The 20,631-nt window shown below is 42.4% G+C and overlaps 1 protein-coding gene across 6 annotated transcripts in view; it reads left to right on the forward strand.

Annotated features, from left to right (window-relative positions):
- Positions 1 to 14,290, forward strand: part of zgc:66433 (uncharacterized protein LOC321250 homolog) — a 45,756-nt gene extending 31,466 nt beyond the window's left edge. For 5 of the 6 annotated variants that reach the window (XM_052070886.1, XM_052070894.1, XM_052070869.1 and 2 more), the window contains 13 exons: positions 131 to 257; positions 3,046 to 3,186; positions 3,272 to 3,331; positions 5,834 to 5,992; positions 7,117 to 7,216; positions 7,299 to 7,524; positions 7,609 to 8,068; positions 8,288 to 9,662; positions 10,218 to 10,321; positions 10,857 to 11,010; positions 11,096 to 11,214; positions 11,396 to 11,489; positions 12,244 to 14,290. In XM_052070886.1, coding sequence (XP_051926846.1) covers positions 131 to 257; positions 3,046 to 3,186; positions 3,272 to 3,331; positions 5,834 to 5,992; positions 7,117 to 7,216; positions 7,299 to 7,524; positions 7,609 to 8,068; positions 8,288 to 9,662; positions 10,218 to 10,321; positions 10,857 to 11,010; positions 11,096 to 11,214; positions 11,396 to 11,489; positions 12,244 to 12,725 — 3,601 coding nt within the window. In that variant the 3' untranslated portion in view covers positions 12,726 to 14,290. The remainder of the gene's footprint in view (positions 1 to 130; positions 258 to 3,045; positions 3,187 to 3,271; positions 3,332 to 5,833; positions 5,993 to 7,116; positions 7,217 to 7,298; positions 7,525 to 7,608; positions 8,069 to 8,287; positions 9,663 to 10,217; positions 10,322 to 10,856; positions 11,011 to 11,095; positions 11,215 to 11,395; positions 11,490 to 12,243) is intronic. The other variant, XM_052070877.1, reaches the window with a different exon arrangement.
- The last annotated feature ends 6,341 nt before the right edge of the window (positions 14,291 to 20,631 follow it).

The raw sequence follows: 20,631 nt of genomic DNA on the forward strand, positions 1-20,631 counted from the left end.
ATGGAAGAACCCACAATATGAGAACGAAATGTCCCTTTAAAAATGGAAGTAGAGCAGGCAATTGGTTTGTCTGATTTGGTTTGGTGACTTGTTTTGTTGTTGTTTTCTCCCGGTTTCCTGTTTTCCAAAGGTCAAAGATTAGCCTGGGCAGCAAAGCCTTGTCACACGACTCCGTCTTTGTTTCGGACTCATCAGAGGCCAATGAGGCTCTGGGAGCTTCTCAGGACAGCATTCATGGGAAAGTGAAATCTCTTCAGGTACACTTGCAACTCTCACTTCACAACAGACATTGACCACAAACCAGGCCAGTGATCTGAGCTCTGCAGCCATAAAACAATGTTTGGCTCATAAGGCAAAACTTTTCCATTCATAAAAAAAAAATAATACGTTTGGAAAAAGCAGTTTCATGTTATTGAGATAATACCTCAGTGATGGGAATGTAGCAGAATAACAAGCGTAAATGTTGCTTGTATTAGAGTGTGTTTGTATCGTGTTAATATCTTCATGTGCTAATTGTAATGTACATTCCAGGCAGTCGGGGCCAAAACTAACGTGTCCAAACAGATTTTAATGATGGTAAAGAGAGCAGACTGACTGAACAATTCATCACCACAAATGGCTCCAGAAGGAAGATGTAAGACTTAGATAAACTGACTGCCACTTAAACTGCTCCTCTAAACTGTGTACACAATGAAACCCCCGAAGCAGATTTGACACTGATGAAATGTTCTTGTCTGATAAAATGTATTGAATGTAACATAATCCTAAAGAATGATCGGTTCATTTGTAAAATATTTTCACATTCCAAAAAACTCAACTTTTGAAGGATCTGATCAAGAAATCTTGACCGTAAACTCAACTCTGAGCTGGCCTGTCGTTTTGATACATGAGGAGCCAAATGTGGCGTAAACATATTATGTAAGAAGCAAGCTGCACATTGGATAAAGATTGCACATTTTGCCACCCACTATGTGGCCTTGTTTCTGAATGTTTGCCCTCCATCCCACCACATGATCCGGGTCAAAGTATTATTTTTATGTGTGTGTTTCGAAGTGTATCGGGACACTTTCTAAAACTTGGATTTGTTTGATAGCGATTACATTTTTATGGGGGTAAACTATTCAACTATTGTGTGATGGAAACACAACCTCATAATTATTCATGTGCCGGATCCTAAATCTTGTATGATAAAGAAATGAAAAATATCAAAGTTTGTTAGCATTTGTGATATTTGCTGGGCAAATGTGTGTACTTAAAAAAATAATGAATACAGTATATCAATGCGTTTTTGAGAATATATGCGTTTATGAGATATTTTGAGTAACCTGAACCCTCAAGGTATTTCAAAGCAAATATTGTGACATTATATGCATGCTACTATTAATAGCCCTACAACAGTTAAAGCGATTTAAAACAAAAGTAACATACCGTGTTTGTTTTGCACCTTGATAAATGAGTCACTGATTGACAATAGCAGATTAACATGCAGCAAACAGATCAAGTATTTTCGTTTCTGTGATACTTCCCGGCAAACAGACATACACCCACACACACATTGCCAAAATTAAACACTTACCCCTCTCGAGTGACTGTATGAGCACGTCATTGTCTGTTAATCATACTCTACACTAGTGAGACGGTCCTATGTAAACAAGGAAAGAGACTCTCAAACAGTCGGCAGACAAGGTTTCCAGAAATGGTTGTGCACTAAAAACACATTTTTATCCTCCACATGTCATTTTCGGTGCCTATGTGGATGGTACGCGTCTAACTTCCTAGTATAGCCTCTGCCGACAGCAGGCAGAATGCCGATGTAGGGCTTACGTGCTGATTTCTTAATTGTTTTAATCAGTATTATTTTGGCAGAAGATTGATAATATCGCAACATATGGATATTTAATTATCACCCAGCCCTACTGAACTGTATAAAAAACATGATAACGCATATTGAAAGAGAACGCAAAGAAAAGGTGTTTATTTATTTATTTATTTTAAATTACCGGTAACTAAAACTGTAGTTACTCGAGGCCGTGATCGTGTAGTTGATAGCACCCTGCATTGTGGCCGCAGCAATCCTGGTTCGAATCCTGGTCATGGAAAGTGCAAAGACCAAACTTGACTTCTTGGGCGGCCCGGTGATCCAGTAGTTAGCGCGTCGACCTCACAGTGCAGAGAATTCCAGCTCCGGCCTCCCTGTGTGGAGTTTGCTTGTTCTCCTCGTGCCTGCGTGGGTTTTCTCCGGGTACTCCCACATCCCAAAACATGCTTGGCAGGCTGATTGAACACTCTAAATTGTCCCTAGGTGTGAGTGTGAGCACGGATGGTTATTCGTCTGTGTGTCCCCCCTGCTTACTGCCCCTCAATGTAGTTACTCGAGGTTGAGACATGCTGCTTCACAGCTACAACTGAAATTTTGTACTGTGTGCACCTTCAAGGGGCGCGGCATAGTGAGTGACAACAGAAATAATGCCAGTTATCGTCTAGAATGATTTTGGGGTCCGAACGTGAGTTTTGATTTACTTCAGCTCCATGCAAGTCTTCCCATTTTGCATTTTGTCCTGTTTAATAAAATATATCAGCAATGACTGCTATCCTTTTTTGCCCCATCTTACTGTCACGGCAGCATGTCTAAGACTTTTTTTTCCTCCAAAAAATTGACCTCTGACTGAAAATCTAAAAAGACTGCCACACCATAAAACGAGGTTAGTCTTTTTTTCCTAAAAAAGCTCTGTGAAAACATGTTTGGTCCTCAAAGCTATTTTGGAACACAAATGTATGAAAAACGCTTCTTGCTATGATTATGAAAGAAAAAAATTAAAAACAGTATGCATAAGAGTAACTAAGCAAACTGCATGTCAACGTTCGTGCAAGCTGCATGTCAATGTTCGTGCAAAGCAGTTCTTGTTCAATTGGCACCATTTTTAACCTTGAAATGTCATATGCGGTATCGAGAATCCCCATTACAGTCGATTTGTTTTGTTTTCTCTGGTTCTTTCAAAAAGTAGACAACCAAATGTAGGCTGTGTTGTTCTCATGGAATTGCAGCTCCAGCTGAAGCAGGCCATCAGACTGGGCTCCCCTCCATCGCTGATGTGTGTCAAGAGGACAGAAGATGCCGGAACCATGTCGGAGGATGACGGTCTGCCCTGCAGTCCCCCTGAGTCCACTTCATCTCAAGCAGCCATGGTAACATGCACACTATATGGTCCACCTGATGACCACGACTTCTCACATGTGCATGCATTCGTTTCTCTCCACCTGTGCCCTTCAGAATCAGGCCCAGAGAAACAGTTCCGTCAGCCTGGAGGGATTAGACAGTGACGAAGACCAGGTAACTGTAGAGCCAGGACCAGACAGTCAGCCTTGATCTAATTCAACTGGAGAGTTTTAAATACCAATGTTTCTTGTTTTGTGACGGTTCCAACACCATTTCAAGGTTACGAGCACTGTTTTAATGAACTCGTTTGTGTGGTGGCATAAAATTACATCATCACACAGCACAAAAAGCCTCATTTGGCCGCCATCAACTCTTTTTCATTTGATGGTTTTATTTATAAACAATAAGTATTTTTTCAGACTTTTTTTACTCTAATAATGAGTTTACTCCTGCATTTGCGTATGTTAGTGATTACGGCCTCCTCTGTTTTACACATAAATCTGGGGCACATCACAGCCTTAGGAACTCCGTAAGAGACCCCTGTAGTAAATAATGCCCTCTAAAAAGGCAGTTTGCACAATTGACAATTTGCTGTAACAACCAAATCATATCATGAAGAACAGTAATAACAAAGCACAAGGAGATCGCCCACTCTTATTTGCAGCGACAACTGGAAGTCGTCAAAAACAACTCAGGTATTTAAATGTGGGCCAGGTAATTGGTTCAAGCCAGTGAAGAAAGACACTTGGTGTGATTCATGAACGCCAGGGGGACACGTTAGGCTGTGCAGCAGAGCTTTGAATTATTGAAAAATTTCCCATGTGACTACGACGGAAAAAACATCTCATGATTCAGTTGAATTGCTTGTGGTTACTCTAAAAGCCCCCTTCATGGGTTTTGACCTCCTTTCTCTCTTTAGTTCCTTCTTGCTGCCTTGTTTAAACACTAAAAAATCTGTTTTGTCTTGAACCACACTCGTGATACCTTAGTTGCAACTTTCATGACTTGCTGTCGCGAGCGTTGTTTTTGCACTTAAACAACCCCGATGGGCAAAGCAATCTTATTTTTAGATCTACTCTACAGCAAAGTAAAGACTCCCATTCAAATCGGGTGACAAGTTTAGTGCCTTTAATGTGCACCCAAAGTGCAGTCAACAAAAGCAAGTTAATGATATGCACTGGAATCTATTTAAGCAAATGTGGGCTTTTCCTGCTGAAAACAACCACAACTGGTGAGCAACAAACATGCACACAAAAGTCTTTTGGACTTGTCAAATGCTCCTTTTACCCATGTAGCTGTTTGTGACATCTTCCAGAGCATTTTAGGGCATGCTCACACTTGCCATTTGAATCGTGTAGAAATTGTGCAGGGTTTCCACTCCCTCCAGCCAGAGTGTAGTCAAACACTGTATTTTCTGAACAGGCTATTTCATCTCAACGCTATTTTTATTGCAACAATGCCACCTAGTGTACAGTCAGAGACCATAACAAAGTGCCTACTGACACCCATTTCACTAACGATCAATCCAGCCGGTTAAAAAAGCTGGCTGTGTACCTGTCCACCATGCTGAAGTTTTTATTATTATTATTATTTTATCATAGTAACTCATTTTTGTGTTGCGAAATACTAATGTGTAGTTGCTTATCACAAAGATATTAAAAATATAAAGAAAGAGTGATGTCATTTGGAACAGAAGCGCTTTAGAGGGACACGGACGGACGGGGATGGGGAACGATAATTATATGAGGGTTGAGGGGCCAAGACAGAAGAGTGACAAGGTTTGAACAGAATCTAAAAACTGAAGTGTTAAGATGTGTGTTTGTAAGTTTGGAATTAGGCTACAACATGTCAAAATGGAGGAAAGCGAAGAGGTTCAATCCACACACGATCTGAACATTTCACTTCAATTTCTAAAGTGAGTTAACTTTATCATACTCTAGTTTTTCTTGGAAGTTTTCCAAGTCTGAAATCTTCTCGTGATGGAGCAGAGCACAGCCCAGTACAATCAACACCGCAAGCGTTAGTGTCGTGTTTAAAGCATAGCTAATATTTATACAGCTGGACGCACCCGCTCGCAGTCGTGCTCTATTTCCTTTTTGGTTTCCTATCTGCAGACTTCATCATTCAAACAAGAATCTTAACTTTTCAACACCGAGCAACCATCAATTCATGGTTTGAAGTTTCCTTCTCAAATCCACAACAAGTCAGTGACTCATGTGTGATGTGAGCTGCAGTGTCTGGAACGAATCTCCCCAAACAATGGCAGACAGGGTTGTGGTTACAGTTGGTATTTGGGTTTCATTTTGCCAAGATTAGTTTGGATTTTTCTCACTGAATATCTCCCATAGGTTTCAGTGAAAATGTCCCACTTGAAAATGGGCCACTTAGTCACAGTATTTATTATTATCAAATAAAGGAAACACTGTGTTTTAACGGTTAACATCCCCGAATCCCATTCAAGACGTCTCCGGCTCGAACCAAAGATCTAAATTGTCCAAAGGCATAAATGTGACCGTTAACGGTTATTGATCTAACAGACGACCAGTCCATAATATACCCTTTCCCCTGTCATATGGGATAGGTTCCAGCTTACCAGTGAGCCTGGTGAGGACAAGCGGTTTCGAAGATGGATGTGAAAGATTTCATTGAAACCTTCTGTTGCTGTTCTTTCCCCAGTTGTCTTGCGCTGCTTCCAGCAGAGCAGTGAGCCCCCTGGTGACGGTTCCGGGAGATTTCAGTCAGCCTGCAAGCCCGTTTGGCTGTCTGGATAACTCTGCTGCCAAACACAAGCTGGGCCTGAGACACAAGGCCTGCAACAGGAGGAAACCTGCCAATGTAAGAACACAAATACTGGATATATGGTGCCTTTCTTGTACTGCTGAAAAGCAGTTCCTCCCCTGGAGCCAAACTGTTGTTGCATCGGCATGCTGAACAGGATGCGTGCCTGGCCCTGCTTGATGATCAATAAAATAGCTTTGGGCATTTTTACTGTAACAGTCAGCTCTCTAATAAGTCCTACTGTGACCCATTTAAGTTTCATAGCCGCAAGTTGGAGAAACCCCAGCCAACGTCATGGTAAAAAAAAAAAAAGTTTGCTCTACGTTGTATAGCCACACTATTTTGACAAAAGTACGGATTTGGTCTATTAATCATTCCTTTGTTCACTGATACAGTTCGGGCTGGGATAGAAAAAGGCCTTGCCCAAGCTAACACTTACCAGCCAAAGCCAACCTCTGAATGATGTATTACCGTTCTTTCAGGGTGTTTCCAAAGAATTTAGTTTCGTAGCGTTCACCGCAGTATAACAGCAGTTAATCTTGGTTTTGTTTGTTTTGTTGTATTTGTTATGAGGAGAGAATGACATCGATAGATGTAGTACACTGCCGTGAAATGTTTTAGCATTCACAGTACAACAGAAGTATTTCTTCACTAACTTTTGTTTTTTTGAGTTAAAAACAATGCAGCCTGGCCAATATGTAAGCCTAACAGAATAATAACACTGGTCAAAAGCAAATTTTGTGTGTCGATAAACGTATTTTTCACACTGATTTAGAAATGTCTTTGCTTTTCTTTTTATTTCATATTTTCATCTTTTGTTTACAAAATTTTGTTGCAATTTATAGCTGTAGCATTTCAGGAAAAGCATTCGACCTGTTGCTGAACTGTTAATTCAAAAATTTACTAAATATATCACATTTATTATTATTATTATTAGTCATAGTAATCGTATTCAATCCTGAGGATTAGAAGAAAAAAAACAAGGCCACAGAAAATCATCTCGAAAGGTTTACTTGCTTCTTTGAGTCATAAACAAGAGTAAGTATTTGTAAACCGGTCAATTATATCATAAAAACATCCAAATCAAATGTCGCTGTTTGGTCACCGACAACCAAACAGCGGAACCATCCAAAGCAGTACAAATATTTTATTTTGTACCACTTTGTGTCTGGCCCATGCAGAGGCTTGAGATTAAATCCGAGGGACACAACGGGATGGATGGAACCCTGAGCATCCGCTTTCCAGAAAGTTTAGAAGCACAAGAGGAAGTGAAGATAAGAGGTCGGTGCTTTTGATCCACACCTCCTTCTTGCTCCCATCTACCTCTGTCGTCTCTTTAATCTGTTTCTGCCTGTAGATCCAGACGTAAATGGACATGCGCTGGAACAAAAGGTGAAGGTGGAGGAAGAAGATCCGGAGAAAGAGCGGCCCTTGTTGCAGGGAGCAGAGGTAGAGGATGAGTCGGAAGCAGATCAGGATGTTTCACTCGCTCAGGACACTGCCTGCCAATCAGAGGCGATAGAAGCCGACATTCAGTCTCCACCCTCCCCTGATCTCAGTGCCAGAAGCTCCTCTCTGGACAGCCCCAGGTGATTAACCATGATTTCCTAATTGTATCGGTCTCATTGTCATGGTTTCTCCCATGAATAAAACCCGATCATTTCTGATTTCAGAGCCACACCAGAGCCCCCCGTGGACCATGAAGATTTCCCGGAACATTCACTTGTGAATGGAAATGAGGAGAACACGGATGGACCATATCTGGTAGAAGACAACGGATTCGAGGAAGGTGTGGAGGATGACAGCTCCTTCTTGCAGGAAGTGCTAAGCTCCCTGAAGACACCCCTACCTTCTTGCACTTCATGTGTGGATTCGGACGATGTTGTCCTGGAGGTGACGCAAGAGGACAATGAGACAGAAGACCAAGAGGAGGTGAACGATGAGCCCGCATTTGATGAAGTTGCTCCTCGTGATACCGTCCGATTTGATCAATCCAACGAGGAAGAGGCGAAGGAGGAGGTAGCCATTTCGACCAGTCCGCATCTGTATGTTGACGAAGAGGAGGAAAGTGAAGATGATGATGAAAAAGAAGAGGAGGAAGAACCTGTCGTAGAAAGATTCCCTCAGCCTTGCGTATGTCATTTTTTTATGATTAACATATCATCAATGCATCCATTCACAGAAAAGATACCATTACCTTATTTACGGTATGTTTTTATTTTGATTGAACAGTACTGCGTTTCCAAAGGCAGACTCTTAATTATTCTACTCCTTGTATATATTTGCAGAATCCCGTAAACTGCAGTTTATGAAGATGTGCAGAAAGATCATTTTGTTTGTTTCTCCATTCAGATGCAGTTAGATGATGCGCCACCAGACTCGGCACAAAAAGCCGAACCTGAAGAACAACTCGACTTGCCCCAGACCGAACCAAACCACTGGGAAGAACAAGAAACCGAAGCAAGTGAGGAAGAGCAGAAGCTGACAGATCTTGAAGTGGTGGGAGAGGATCTCGAGGTGAGGGTGGATGAGGAGATGGAGGAAAAACAACAGTGGATGGAAGAGGCAGAAGAAGAAGAGTGGGAAATGTTTCCTGATGAAACGTGCCAAGAGGTTTGCAATGTGTCCATACGGCAAGAGCAGAGTGAAGCTGCAGATGTTGATGCCCTGAATAACGCCCAATGCACACCTGATATCGAAATACCAAAAGAGTCAAATGATCCGGTAGCCGAGCCCGGACACGAGAGCCAAATGTCCCCTCATGAAAATGACCGTGAAAGTCAAGAAAGAGAGGAAGGGGCGCAGAAGGATCAAGACTTCAAACACACAGAACTCCATCCAGAACCACAGGAAGAAGCAGACCATGATAAGGATGGCGATGTGGAGCAGGAAGAACTGCTGGAGGTAAAAGAAGAGATAGAAGTCAACCAAACATCATCAATTAGATTGTCTTGCTCCCCGTTACACTTTGAAAGTCCTTCGCAAGACAGTGAGACCCCCGCTCTAAGCACTCCTAGTGAGAGTGACACTTGCGTTGGGATCGTCACTCCTCAAGAGATCACCATTCCCCGTGAGACTGTCGCCATTGGAGCGGCCGCCATTTCCACCGAAACCCTCCCTTCCAACGAGACCAAATCTCTTGCTGAGACCAGCATTCCCAATGAGACCTTCTCTAACACAGCGACCACTGCTGTCCACATGAACCTTCTCTCTCCAAACTCAGGGTTGGGCACTCTTGCCTTTCAGTTATCCGCAACTGATGAAGAATCCAAAGTGGCGTCTTGCGATACAACAGTAGAGCAACAGGATGGTAAAGAGACCATTGACGAGGTGAGAGAAGGAGAAGAAGAGCAGGTGACCCCGAGCTGTGATACAGCGGTTGTTGTGGAAGAAGACATCTCTCTTTCACCTGACGGGGAAGAAGTCAACCAGTCACTCGAATGTCCCAATGAGAGCAAAATTCGCTTCACCGTCGCCCCCGCCTGGCAGAGATCTCTCTCTAGTGGGGAGGCCAAAGAGACCCTGCCCTCCTCCCCAATGCCGCCCCTCAGCACAGGGCCTGGAGACGAGGATGCGCAGGAGGCCGGCATGAAGGACCCACGTGTGGCGGCCCAGGTGGAGATATGTGTGAAAACAACAGTGCCTGGTGGGACTGCTGATAAAGCGCCAAATGTTGTGGTTCCGGACCCAGTGGGCGCGCATACCTCGGCTGCAACAGCCAAAGAAGGTGAGCAAACATAATGGGGCTTCGGAATAAGTCCATTGCATGTGTTATAAATGTGTGTATACTTTTTATGAGTGCAATCTTCCTGGGTGTTGAGTGACCATCAATTTTGTGCAGTTTGGCTTTGACAAATTAACCCACTTGATTTTCTTTTGTGCGTAAGCCAAAGTTTTGAAAGCATCAATTTGCTGCTCTCGAGTCTTGCTACCAAGGAACCATGTTGACTTCAGTTCAGGGGTTTTACTTTGACACCCCCCCCCCAAAAAAAAAGTAATAATAATAAAAAAAGACTCCTTTGCTGCCATCATGTGGCATGTATAGCCATTTTTACCTTTTCGGGTGGAAATTACTCCGGGATGTGATCAATTCGCAGCAGCACTAAATTGATTTATATGGTTTCTGACATTCTGCAGACAAATTACAGAAAAAAAATACCAAAAGCAAATTCAATATCCAAGTGTAACACTTTGTTTGAAAGCAAGAGGCGGTCTAAAGGTGTTTTATCATCTATACCTACAAGATGTCAAAGTACAGTTCATCCTGCACTTCTATGTTCAGAGAGCCCTGTGGTAATGGAGGGAAACTACAACAGTCCCTTTGGAGTCCGGCTGAGGAAGACATCAGTTCTGCACCGCTTCAGCTCGGAAGAGGAAAACACGGAGGTAAAATAGATTTACTGTATATATTCATGATTTCTTTTGGGGGTCCTTCCTTTACCTTAAAGGTTGGATTAAACTGCATTAAAAAACTCCTTTGCTCTTTAAACTGTAAGGCACACTGAAATATTTCCAGTGTTTATCTTCGATTCCAGCTCCGACCTCCCTGTGTGGAGTTTGCATGTTCTCCCCGGGCCTGCGTGGGTTTTCTCCGGGTGCTCCGGTTTCCTCCCACATTCCAAAAACATGCATGGCAGGCTGATTGGACGCTCTATATTGTCGCTAGGTGTGATTGTGTGTGCGAATGGTTGTTCGTTTCTGTGCGCCCTGCGATTGGCTGGCAACTGATCCAGGGTGTCCCCCGCCTACTGCCCGAAGACGGCTGGGATAGGCTCCAGCACCCCCCGCGACCCTAGTGAGGATTAAGCAGTTCAGAAAATGGATGGATGGATGGATGGATCTTGTGACCCCTAGTGGCGCAAATTGGGCATGCCGCTATGAGCTTGTAACTCTAACTGCATTTGATGTGCCCTCATTTTAGGCACCTGCGGAGACTCCAGCGCGGCCGGTTAGCTGTAAAGTTGAAGTGACCGGTTTCAAGCCCTCCACAAGTCAACCGGTCGGCACCAAACCTGCCCTTCCCAAGAAACCAGATGTCCACGGGGAGACCGGAGTGAAAAGCAAGCGTGTCTCAGGTGCAGACAAACACACAAAACCACGTATTTGACACCATGGGCCCATAACTAACATCCAATGAAACTCATCCTGTGGCTCATTCAGAGCCTGCTGCAGCTCGCGCTGTTTCTGCTGTCTCCGAGGGTCCCAGCTGGATCTCCATGGCCAGACAGAAACAGAAGATCTATAAAGAAAATTCACTGGACGAAATGACCATCAAGAAGGTAAATCACCGGTTACACTAAAACTTCACTGAAAACACTGTTCAGTTTGGGAATAGAAAAGTACTTTGATGCTGTTTTTTTTTTTGTTCCCCTCTCTCACTGTGTTTGCATACATGAATGACACTGGCATACATTTAGAGCTGCTTGTACAAATGAATGTGTTTCTCTCGTTTGTCATCAGGAGGACCAAGACAGGGAGTCTTCACTGCCTTCATATGTCAGCTCGGAATCGAAAAAAGAACTCGGCACCAAACCACCCGAATTCACTGGAAATGGTCTGAACGCACACACAAAACATCAAGACACGAACTCACAGCAACACGCAGGCATGCACACACACTTTCTGAGGTCAATACTGTACACTGGGTTTGGGCTTTATAGCACAGATCAGTCATTAGAATCACGGGCAATTAAAATATAAAAAAACACATCATAAAAAGAGGACCGTCCCACTCCCCTCAACATACACAGATACATATCCCCACAAGCATGACTGTTTTCTCTCTCTCTCTCTCTCTCTCTCTCTCTCTCTCTCTCTCCCTCTCTCTCTCTCTCTCTCTCTCTCTCTCTCTCTCTTTCTCTCTCTCACACACACACACACACACACACACACACACACACACACACTCTGATGAACTATGTTAAAAAAGACATGGCAAGGCACAAAGCAACCATATCAGGAAAAGAGCACCCAAGGGGAGTTCATCCATGTTGACAAGAATGACTGCCACCACACCTCCCAGCATGGAAGCCCCCCGTGAGGATATACTGGAGCTAAAAAAAATAAAATAAATGTGAATAATATGATTGAATATACATTTTATGATTAGAATATCTGGCTAGTTTTCGATGACCACTTCGGACTACTAGACTGCTGTATTTTAATGGTGCTCATGATTATGTTATTGGAGCGCTAAGGTTTTTTTGTGGGGAGGGCGGGGATACTTGGTATAAAATGTATGAAAACCAGACATTTCTGATGAAGTTCTGGATCAAAGAAGAACCTGAATCTTCTTTTTTTTCCTCTAGTGAATTCATCAGTGATGAGTAAGTCATCATCAACTTCAGAAAACGAGACGAGGAAGTCTCTGTCCCCTGTGACTCCAGTGCCACCTCAACCTCCTAAATCTCAGCTACTTCCCTCCCCTGTCAGCCCCAAAAGCCCACTTCCTTCATCCACCTTCAAACCTGCACCACAGGCCGCCAACTACCATCGATCCCTATCTCCTCCGACTCCAGTTCCAGTTCCCATAAAACCTCCTTCGGGCTCCAAACCCCCCACAGAACCCAAGCCAGCGCAGACCCCACACACGACACTCTCCTCGCCTCCTTTTTCATCAAGAATCAACCCTCCGCTGCCGGCTTCAAGAGTTCCTGGCCTTTCCGGTCCATCTGCAGCATCTCAGCGTGTTCTCCCACCTCCATCTTTGCCCCAGGATGAGCCACCGTGGATGGCTCTGGCCAAGAAGAAGGCCAAAGCCTGGAGCGAAATGCCCCAGATAGTTCAGTGACAGACGGGCCTCACAGAAGGTTCGGGTACTCTGGTCCAGTGTGACCTGTGCGTTGGAGGCCCAGCAGGCTCACATTTTGAGTTGACACGACAAAGAGTATAATGGACCATAATGCATTTGCACATTTTTGAAATGTTATTGTTCTCTTCTCTCTTGCTTTCTTGCAATTTGTTTCTAAGCATGTCTCACACAAATTCTTTATTTCTACATGTTGTACAGCAATGTTGCATTAATGACAGGGTAAGTACCCCCTCCCCCAAGTTTTTAATTTTTTTTTTGCTTGATACAACTCGGAAGGTTGATCCACATGTGCACTTTTATTAATAATAAAGTGCCTGTTTGAGAGGAGGAAAAAAATATTAGTCAGGAGAGGATAATTTACATGTAAATGTCAAAATGACCACAAAAACATCAACGTAGCAGGCGCAGACCTGCTACATTATAGATAAATCAACACTTTTGGTTCAGTAAGATCGTTCAAATGTTTCACCGTCAAACAGCCTGTACTCGTAATACGACCATGCTTGTGAGGAAAAATTGTTTAAAAAGTGATGAGATTACTCTAGTAAATTACATTTTTTCCTCATGTTGCAGCTGTTCTTGTCATGTTAATTTTTTTTTCTCACAACTGTATTTTTTTTCTCATTATTTCATATTGTACAACTTTTATATGCTCAGTGTTTACCGCCCTAGCAGAGACCAAGAGTGCGAAGGGTCCAAGGCAAGACAGCGTGCTTATTTTGGGACTTAATCTAAAATGACATTTTGCAGAAATGTGACCAGATTGGAACATTATCTAAGTTAAATGACCAAAATTGTGCTGGGGTTTCACCAAAATGATTTAACCTGCATTTCCTTAACGGGCCGCAATTACTTTTCAGATCGTCAATGTATTTTTAAGTCTTTGTCATCCTATAGGAACACGATCTTAAAACAATTATTACATGGATTTAAGTCTTTTTTTTAGTTTTTTTTTTGAAAATTGCATCAACATGTTGGCAGCAATATGGGGACTGTTTAATTTCTCAATCACAACCAAATGCACAGTATGCTAATATTGCAGATAATCTTATAAAAAAGCAGTCAATAGGCATTTAGAGATTGATGTTCTGCTACTGCAGAGAAAACCGGCAAGAAAGACAACTGAGATTGCATTGCTTTCAGATTCATCTATCTCACTATGAGTTATATGTGTTTGTTTTATTTCGTTTGTTTGTACTTTGTTATGAGTATTTTTCATGTATAATACATGGTGCAGTAAATAACAAATGACAATATTTTTCTGTGTTTTTTGTCTCATCACCCTTTTTCCTACACTGAATTTTACAAGAATGACAATGATCATGTGAGCTAAAAAAATTACTTTGTGTCATTCTGATTAAAAAAAAAAACACCATGCTAAATTCTCAGCTGAATTAACAGGTAACCTTCAGGGGTTTTCACATTTTAAAACAGGAAAAAGGGTTTTTAAAAAAAGGCTAACCGTGCCCATTAACAGGATAGGTGGTGATATTAAAATAATGGATGTAAACAAATGCAATAAAAGGCAAACGTTGTGTCATGAAGGGTGTAGTTTCTCTCTCTCTCTTTCCCTCAATCTCTGTCTCTCCCCATGTTTCTCAACTAACGTATGGTTACATGTTCAATAGCAGATGTTCAACAATTGCTTGCTCCGTGTAGATTCTCAGCCTCAGAATCGTTTGACCTTTGTGGATTAGCATGACCTGGATAACTGAGGATCCACAAAGTAAACAGACATATTAACAGCAGATAGCACCTGGAACTTCTCGTGTGCTGTTAGGCTACGAAAAGGTGCAAACACTCATAACACCAAAGCAGAAGCTAACATAGCGCTAACAGAAGCTCATGGGCGACTCGGAGGCGCAAACCCCATTACCAATGAATATGGGAGGTTGTGAAAAATAAAAATAGTACTATCATCATCGGCAACATACAGTTAAGTGAATACACTACAGGCAAGAAATTTAAGATTGTGAAACTTATGATCGTAGTTAATTTTTTTCTTGAAATATTCACTCATTTTGAATTTGATGGATATGTTCCAAAAATGGTGGGAGAAGGGCATTTCACCACTTTGTTAAATCACCTTTCCTTTTTACCAACAATCAATAAGTGTGTGGGAACTGAGGACACTAATTGTTGAAGCTTTGTAGGTGGAATTCTCTCCTATTGTTGCCTGACGTACCAATCAATTGCTCAACAGTCCAGGGTCTCCGTTGTTGTAATTTGCACTTCCTACTTCGACGGCCACACATTTTCAACCATGTCGTTGTAACATGTGCAGAATGTGGCTTGGGATTGTCTTGGTGATATAAGCAGGGATGTCCCTGGTTAATATTTATTTGTAATATAAAGCATATGTAGTAATAATTTATTTGTTAATATCTTGAAACCAATTAGATGAGTCAATTACAGAACAGTAGAATAAACAGTGTTGTAGATTTAGATTTAATATGTGACTCGAATTTCGGGAATCTTGTTATGTTTGCGAGGTGGTAGGTAGAGAACCCCAGAAAGCAGGGAGGAGCAGGGTGCACTTAACAAAATGTATTTAACACAAACACAAAATGACCGGACACGGACTGGTCGGACAAGGAGTCCTTTTAAAAAAAACATGAATTGATGACACAATGACCAACCGGTGTGCCACTGCAGGAGGAGCCCTACAGTGCCACCTGTTGCTCACAAACAGAACTACCCTAACAAATCTATTGGCTCTGTAGACCAGAGGTCCCAAACCTGTTTTGGACCCAAGGGTCCCAACCCTTGGACCCGTTTCATGTCAGACAATATTTTCAGGGACCAGCCTTTAAGGCCGGATAGATACAACAATATAATGTGATATGACCATCCATGAAAAGTGTGGTATTTTTGAAACATAATAATAAACATGAAGCATGACAGAGGAACGTCCCATCTGGTTTCTATGGTAACATTTAAACGTGCCTTCAAAATAAGATGGGCCGCAAATAAGAGGTGCATGAAAAACGACTCACCATCGCCGCTAATTATGCAGAGTAGGCTTGTTGCATTTTTATCTCCCGGGCGATAAAGCCGTATTTGAAATAGGACTCCTGATACAGTCTATTAAATCAGTCTTCTCTTTCTTGGAAGTCGTTGGATCCTCTTCTGTCTCCTGGCTGGGCCTTTTCCCCTTAACCGAGTTTTCAAAGTTTTCAAAGACATTTGTTTTTTTATGCGGTAACGTGAAGAAGCGCGCATTCACCTGCGTCAAGAGTGACATACTGTAGACTGATATAAGATTCCGAATTGAGAATTTCAGATTCCGAAAATGAATAAAACAGAAGGAGCGTAAGATATTTATTCTTTCTGTGCTGCCCGGCACCAAATGACCCCTGCCGTAGACTACGTACAGAAGGTAGACTCCATGTTTCAAGGTGTTTTTGATTGATATTGATTGTTACAGTGAGTCCACCAAATTTATAGATTTGTTCTTGTAGTGACAAAGGAAATGCTAGTGTAAAAATGGTAAAATTGAATATTCTGTCCAAAAAAAAAGTTGATTCGATTATACTGTAAGAGACTCTCGAGGCAGAACTGGTCACGAGAGGGCGCGGGTTCACCAAATCACGCAAAAGCCAAGGGTGAAGGCAGGTATTTAAATGAGATCTTTATGAACGCACTGAAAACGGTGAATTTGGAGACAGTTAAAGCGGAAAAAATAGAGAGAGATTTGTAGTGGGGGTATGCTACAATGAGCTGTCAAAGAAACTGCAGCTCACTGCTATCTGAGGTTGGACGGAGCCATTCAAGCACTCAGACAAGCAGGGGGATGAGGAGCTACAATCGGCCAGCAGGGGGAAGCATTGTACAACATACTTGAACAATATGCTTAACTCGCCAAAACCGCAGCCAACCGTGATGAACAAAAAATAAAAAATAAAAAAATAAAACAAACAAACAAACAAAAACACATAAAAGCATACACAAAAGTAATTTTTAAGGATGAAAGACGAATCAGAAATTGGGAAATAAAAAACAAAAAAAGTGTGGCAAGTGTGGAAACTCACAACGGACAACAATGGACCTTGTCCTACTGTTGGCTCAGTGTGTATAAAATGCTGCAAAAATGCCATTCATTGGGAACCTAGTTGCTGTTCAACAGAAGCAAATTAAGTAGATGTAATAAGTGAAGAGGCATCATTTGATACAGGTACAGTCCAAACAGAGGCCGAAAGACAGAAATGAACTTTACAGATTGCGGATCCGGTAGTCCCCTTCAAAATTGACACTGGGTGTGATGTCGCAATCATGAGTCAAAAGACATTTAAAATGTTTGGACAGAGAGAGGTGTTTTATGACCAGGGGAAAATTTAAACAGTCTTTAGGTTCATGGTTCAATGGTAAATAACCTGCTCGGTAGTAAGCAAAGAGGGTGACATCGCACTAGGCCTGGTGATGAGGGGTGAAGAAGTGAATGGGACATTTGACAAAAGCGGCACTTTGAGGTGAGCCCTCTGCAATGACTACCCATAAAGGTTTAAGAGAACCTGAACAGGATAGAGACTATGGGAGTGATCAAAAAGGCCACTCAACCAACCCACTGGTGTAACCCAATGGTGGCAGTGGTTCATTTGAAAGGAAAAGTTCACACGTGTTTGGACAGGAAAAAAGCCAAAGAGCAAGTCAAAACGAATAGCTTTATCCTGCCAAACACTGAGGAGGTTTTGGCAAATCTGTCTGGAGCAAAGATCTTCTCTTCCCTCAACGCATGCAGTGGCTTTTGGCAGATCCCACTACAGCATGAAAGTAGTCTGCTGATTGCTTTTATCACACCGTTTAGCATATTTTGTTTCAAACATCTGCCATTTAGTCCAACATTGCACCAGAGATTTCCGACAACGGTTAAGGAAGGAGGTACGGCTTTGAACATCCCACTTCAAGAACACAACACCCATCCAGAAACGGTCAACCTGAGTGGGCTGTGAGAGAATGCTGTGGTAGATATCTGTTGCTAGCTCTTCTAAGCTTCAGAGCTAGACACACAACGGTAAAGAGGTGTGAGCTCAGCTCAGATCTGATGGCCCGGACCAGTGTCTTACTGGGCGCCAAATTTAGCACAGAAATCTGAGATGGAGAGGCTCCCGCAGTTCATTTGTATCTTTGCATATCTAGTAAAGTTGTTAAAAATGTGAATCAATTTATGAGTAGTAGTGGCGCCAATTTTTTTTTTGGACACCCTACTCCCTCACGCTGCCTACCTACACACTCTTTTTTAACTAGACTTGTGGGCCGTGTCAATGTCATTTTTTACATGTACCACGGGCCACTGAAAAATGGCCCTCGGGTTCTAGTTTGGACATCTCTGCTATAAATCATCCCGTATTTGTTAAATCCTTATGTTTGGTGAAAAGATGACTGTGTAAGGCACATTATATCACTGGGACCTTAAATGTCAGTACAAATTGGACTGGCCGAAATTTCATGTGACAAAAAACAGATAGTCTGTCAAATGGTCATTTGGCCAGAAGATTATCACATCACTACCAACTCTGGATGTTAATCGAAGTCCCAGCTAGCCTAACCTAACTGTCATCACACAGAAGAATGCTGCGGAGAAAGAGCAACAGGTCTTCTTCTTTACCTGCAGACATGTAGGTCATGCTAACCTGGTGCTACCCGAAGCTCATGGGGTAAAAAATGCAATTAATGCCAATAGCAGAAGCTAACTTGGAGCTAACTGAGGCCTATGAACGGCTAAGTGTCCAAAAATAGCCGTACATCTCACAACTGGCTTTGCTTTAAACCAGATATTATCATGAAAACAAATACTCCATGTGTGGCTGTGAGGGAGTGAACAACAGTTGAGTGACAGCAGAGTAAAAACAGTATGTGACTTCCCGCTGACCGGCATGTTGACTGTGCACTCTCTTTCAGCAGGAGATATTAAGGACTTCAAGATTTATCATCCTTGATGCCCTCTATTATTAAGTACAGGTTTGTCACTCCACACACACACACACACACACACACACACACACACACAGGCACACACACACACACACACACACACACACACACACACACACACACACACTGACTAAAGATTTCCTTTTCTAATAGAATGGAAATAAGCCCTTATGTGAGCAAAAAGGCCAGGAAATCAAGGTGGCTTTGATTGAAATCGGCATCTTAAGTAATGGACCTTGGTGTCCATCATTGGTCAACCCACAGTCGCTAAACAAAGCAGTTTGGTTCTCATTAGTGTGCGTGCATCTCCAGGACCACCTCTCAGCTCTGGATGGACTCTTGTGTGATGGATGCCTCAGGTCTGTATCCTCCTAGATGTCCAAATAAACATTGTGGTGGAATCAGCCCCCTGGTGCATAACTGTATATAATAAAGAAGGCCCCAAATTGGGTTGCACACACGTGTACACACATACACACCACCATTCAGTCACCAAACGTCATGCCAAAGGGAATGGAGGAGTCTGTGTGTGCTTGTGAGGAAATGAGGTTGCCAGGTTGGTAGGCTGTCATCAGGCACCGAGAAGGAGCTAAGAGTCTTCCTCGCCTCACATGATCTCACTGAAAGACGACCTGTGCAGCTGCATGATGACCATCTGGCCGACTCAGCTAATTGCTCAACTTGTGAGATTGCTGTAATCACTCACTTTCACACACACACACACACACACACACACACACACACACACACACACACACACACACACACACACACACACACACGCAAGTAAGGGGAGCAACATGATGCTGCATTTGTTTAAGACTGAAGAAAAATAACTTGTTTATTTTTTTTAAGTTGGATGCTTAAAATGAAGTTCTAAACACACACATAAAATTCACATTTTATCTTCTGGTCAAGCTCAAATTTCATTTTAAAAATGTGTGACACTGAAAAAAAACATTTTACTAATATATGGCTACAGACCATCTCTGCTGCAAATAGACCAGAGGGAAAAATGCAAGTGATTATTCAAAATGTTTTTAGTTAGTTATACTAAGAGTTTAAACCTTCAATATACCACAAACTACAACCCCACACTACACTATCACTTCCAACTCATCTTACATTACCCTTGAAATGAAAGATTTTACAGATGATATAAAAAATTAGCAACAGAATTGAGCATGTACATTTTCATGCAGCACAGACTTTCTCATACATTCCGGGAACAACTCAGGCTAAACTTAGCTTCTCCCCTACAGACATAGCTTGTGGCTCAACTGAGATGCAGGTATATCCTTTTCCTTACTTGGCACTTAACTTGATCCTTAATAGATAAATCTACACCCTTTTGTTCACAACTTTGGAAATTCCTGACAAGAATCATATTTAGGAAGGTTTCCTTCAAAGGGCTGCCATCTACTCTGCTAGCAGCAAGTAACTTTTAGGACATACTCCCACCAGGCAGTACTTGCCATGCTTAGGCCCACTTGTCATCTAAAATCTGGTATGTTTGACGGATGTGTGTGCTAGAGTTTGTTAAACTTACCCTTCTCTAGCAGGCTTGGAGTGCAATTACTGTGAAACATTTCTTCCTTTCAAGTTATTCAGGATGAGCGACCACCTTGGGCAACAGAAATAAACAAAGCAACGAGAGATAATCAACAGTCAAAAAAAGACTTAGGGGACATTCAAGCATAATGCATGTGGGTGTGATCGGTTGCTTTAACCGGTGATCCATTATATTGTGACCTTGCACAGTAAAAACAGCTCACTAAGAGATGTGCAGTTCAGCGAAGGAAAGTGCGGTCTCCAATTGCCGACGTAACATGCTCATGTGACTACATCATCGGCAAGGGGAGATCTTCCACTTTACCTATAAAACGGCATCCCATCTCTCGGTTGTCAGGGAGTCAATTTGCGTCGGCAATGTTAAGCAGACGTGGCCAGAAGC

The sequence above is a fragment of the Hippocampus zosterae genome, chromosome 1, assembly GCF_025434085.1.
Source record: "Hippocampus zosterae strain Florida chromosome 1, ASM2543408v3, whole genome shotgun sequence".
NCBI lineage: Eukaryota > Metazoa > Chordata > Actinopteri > Syngnathiformes > Syngnathidae > Hippocampus > Hippocampus zosterae.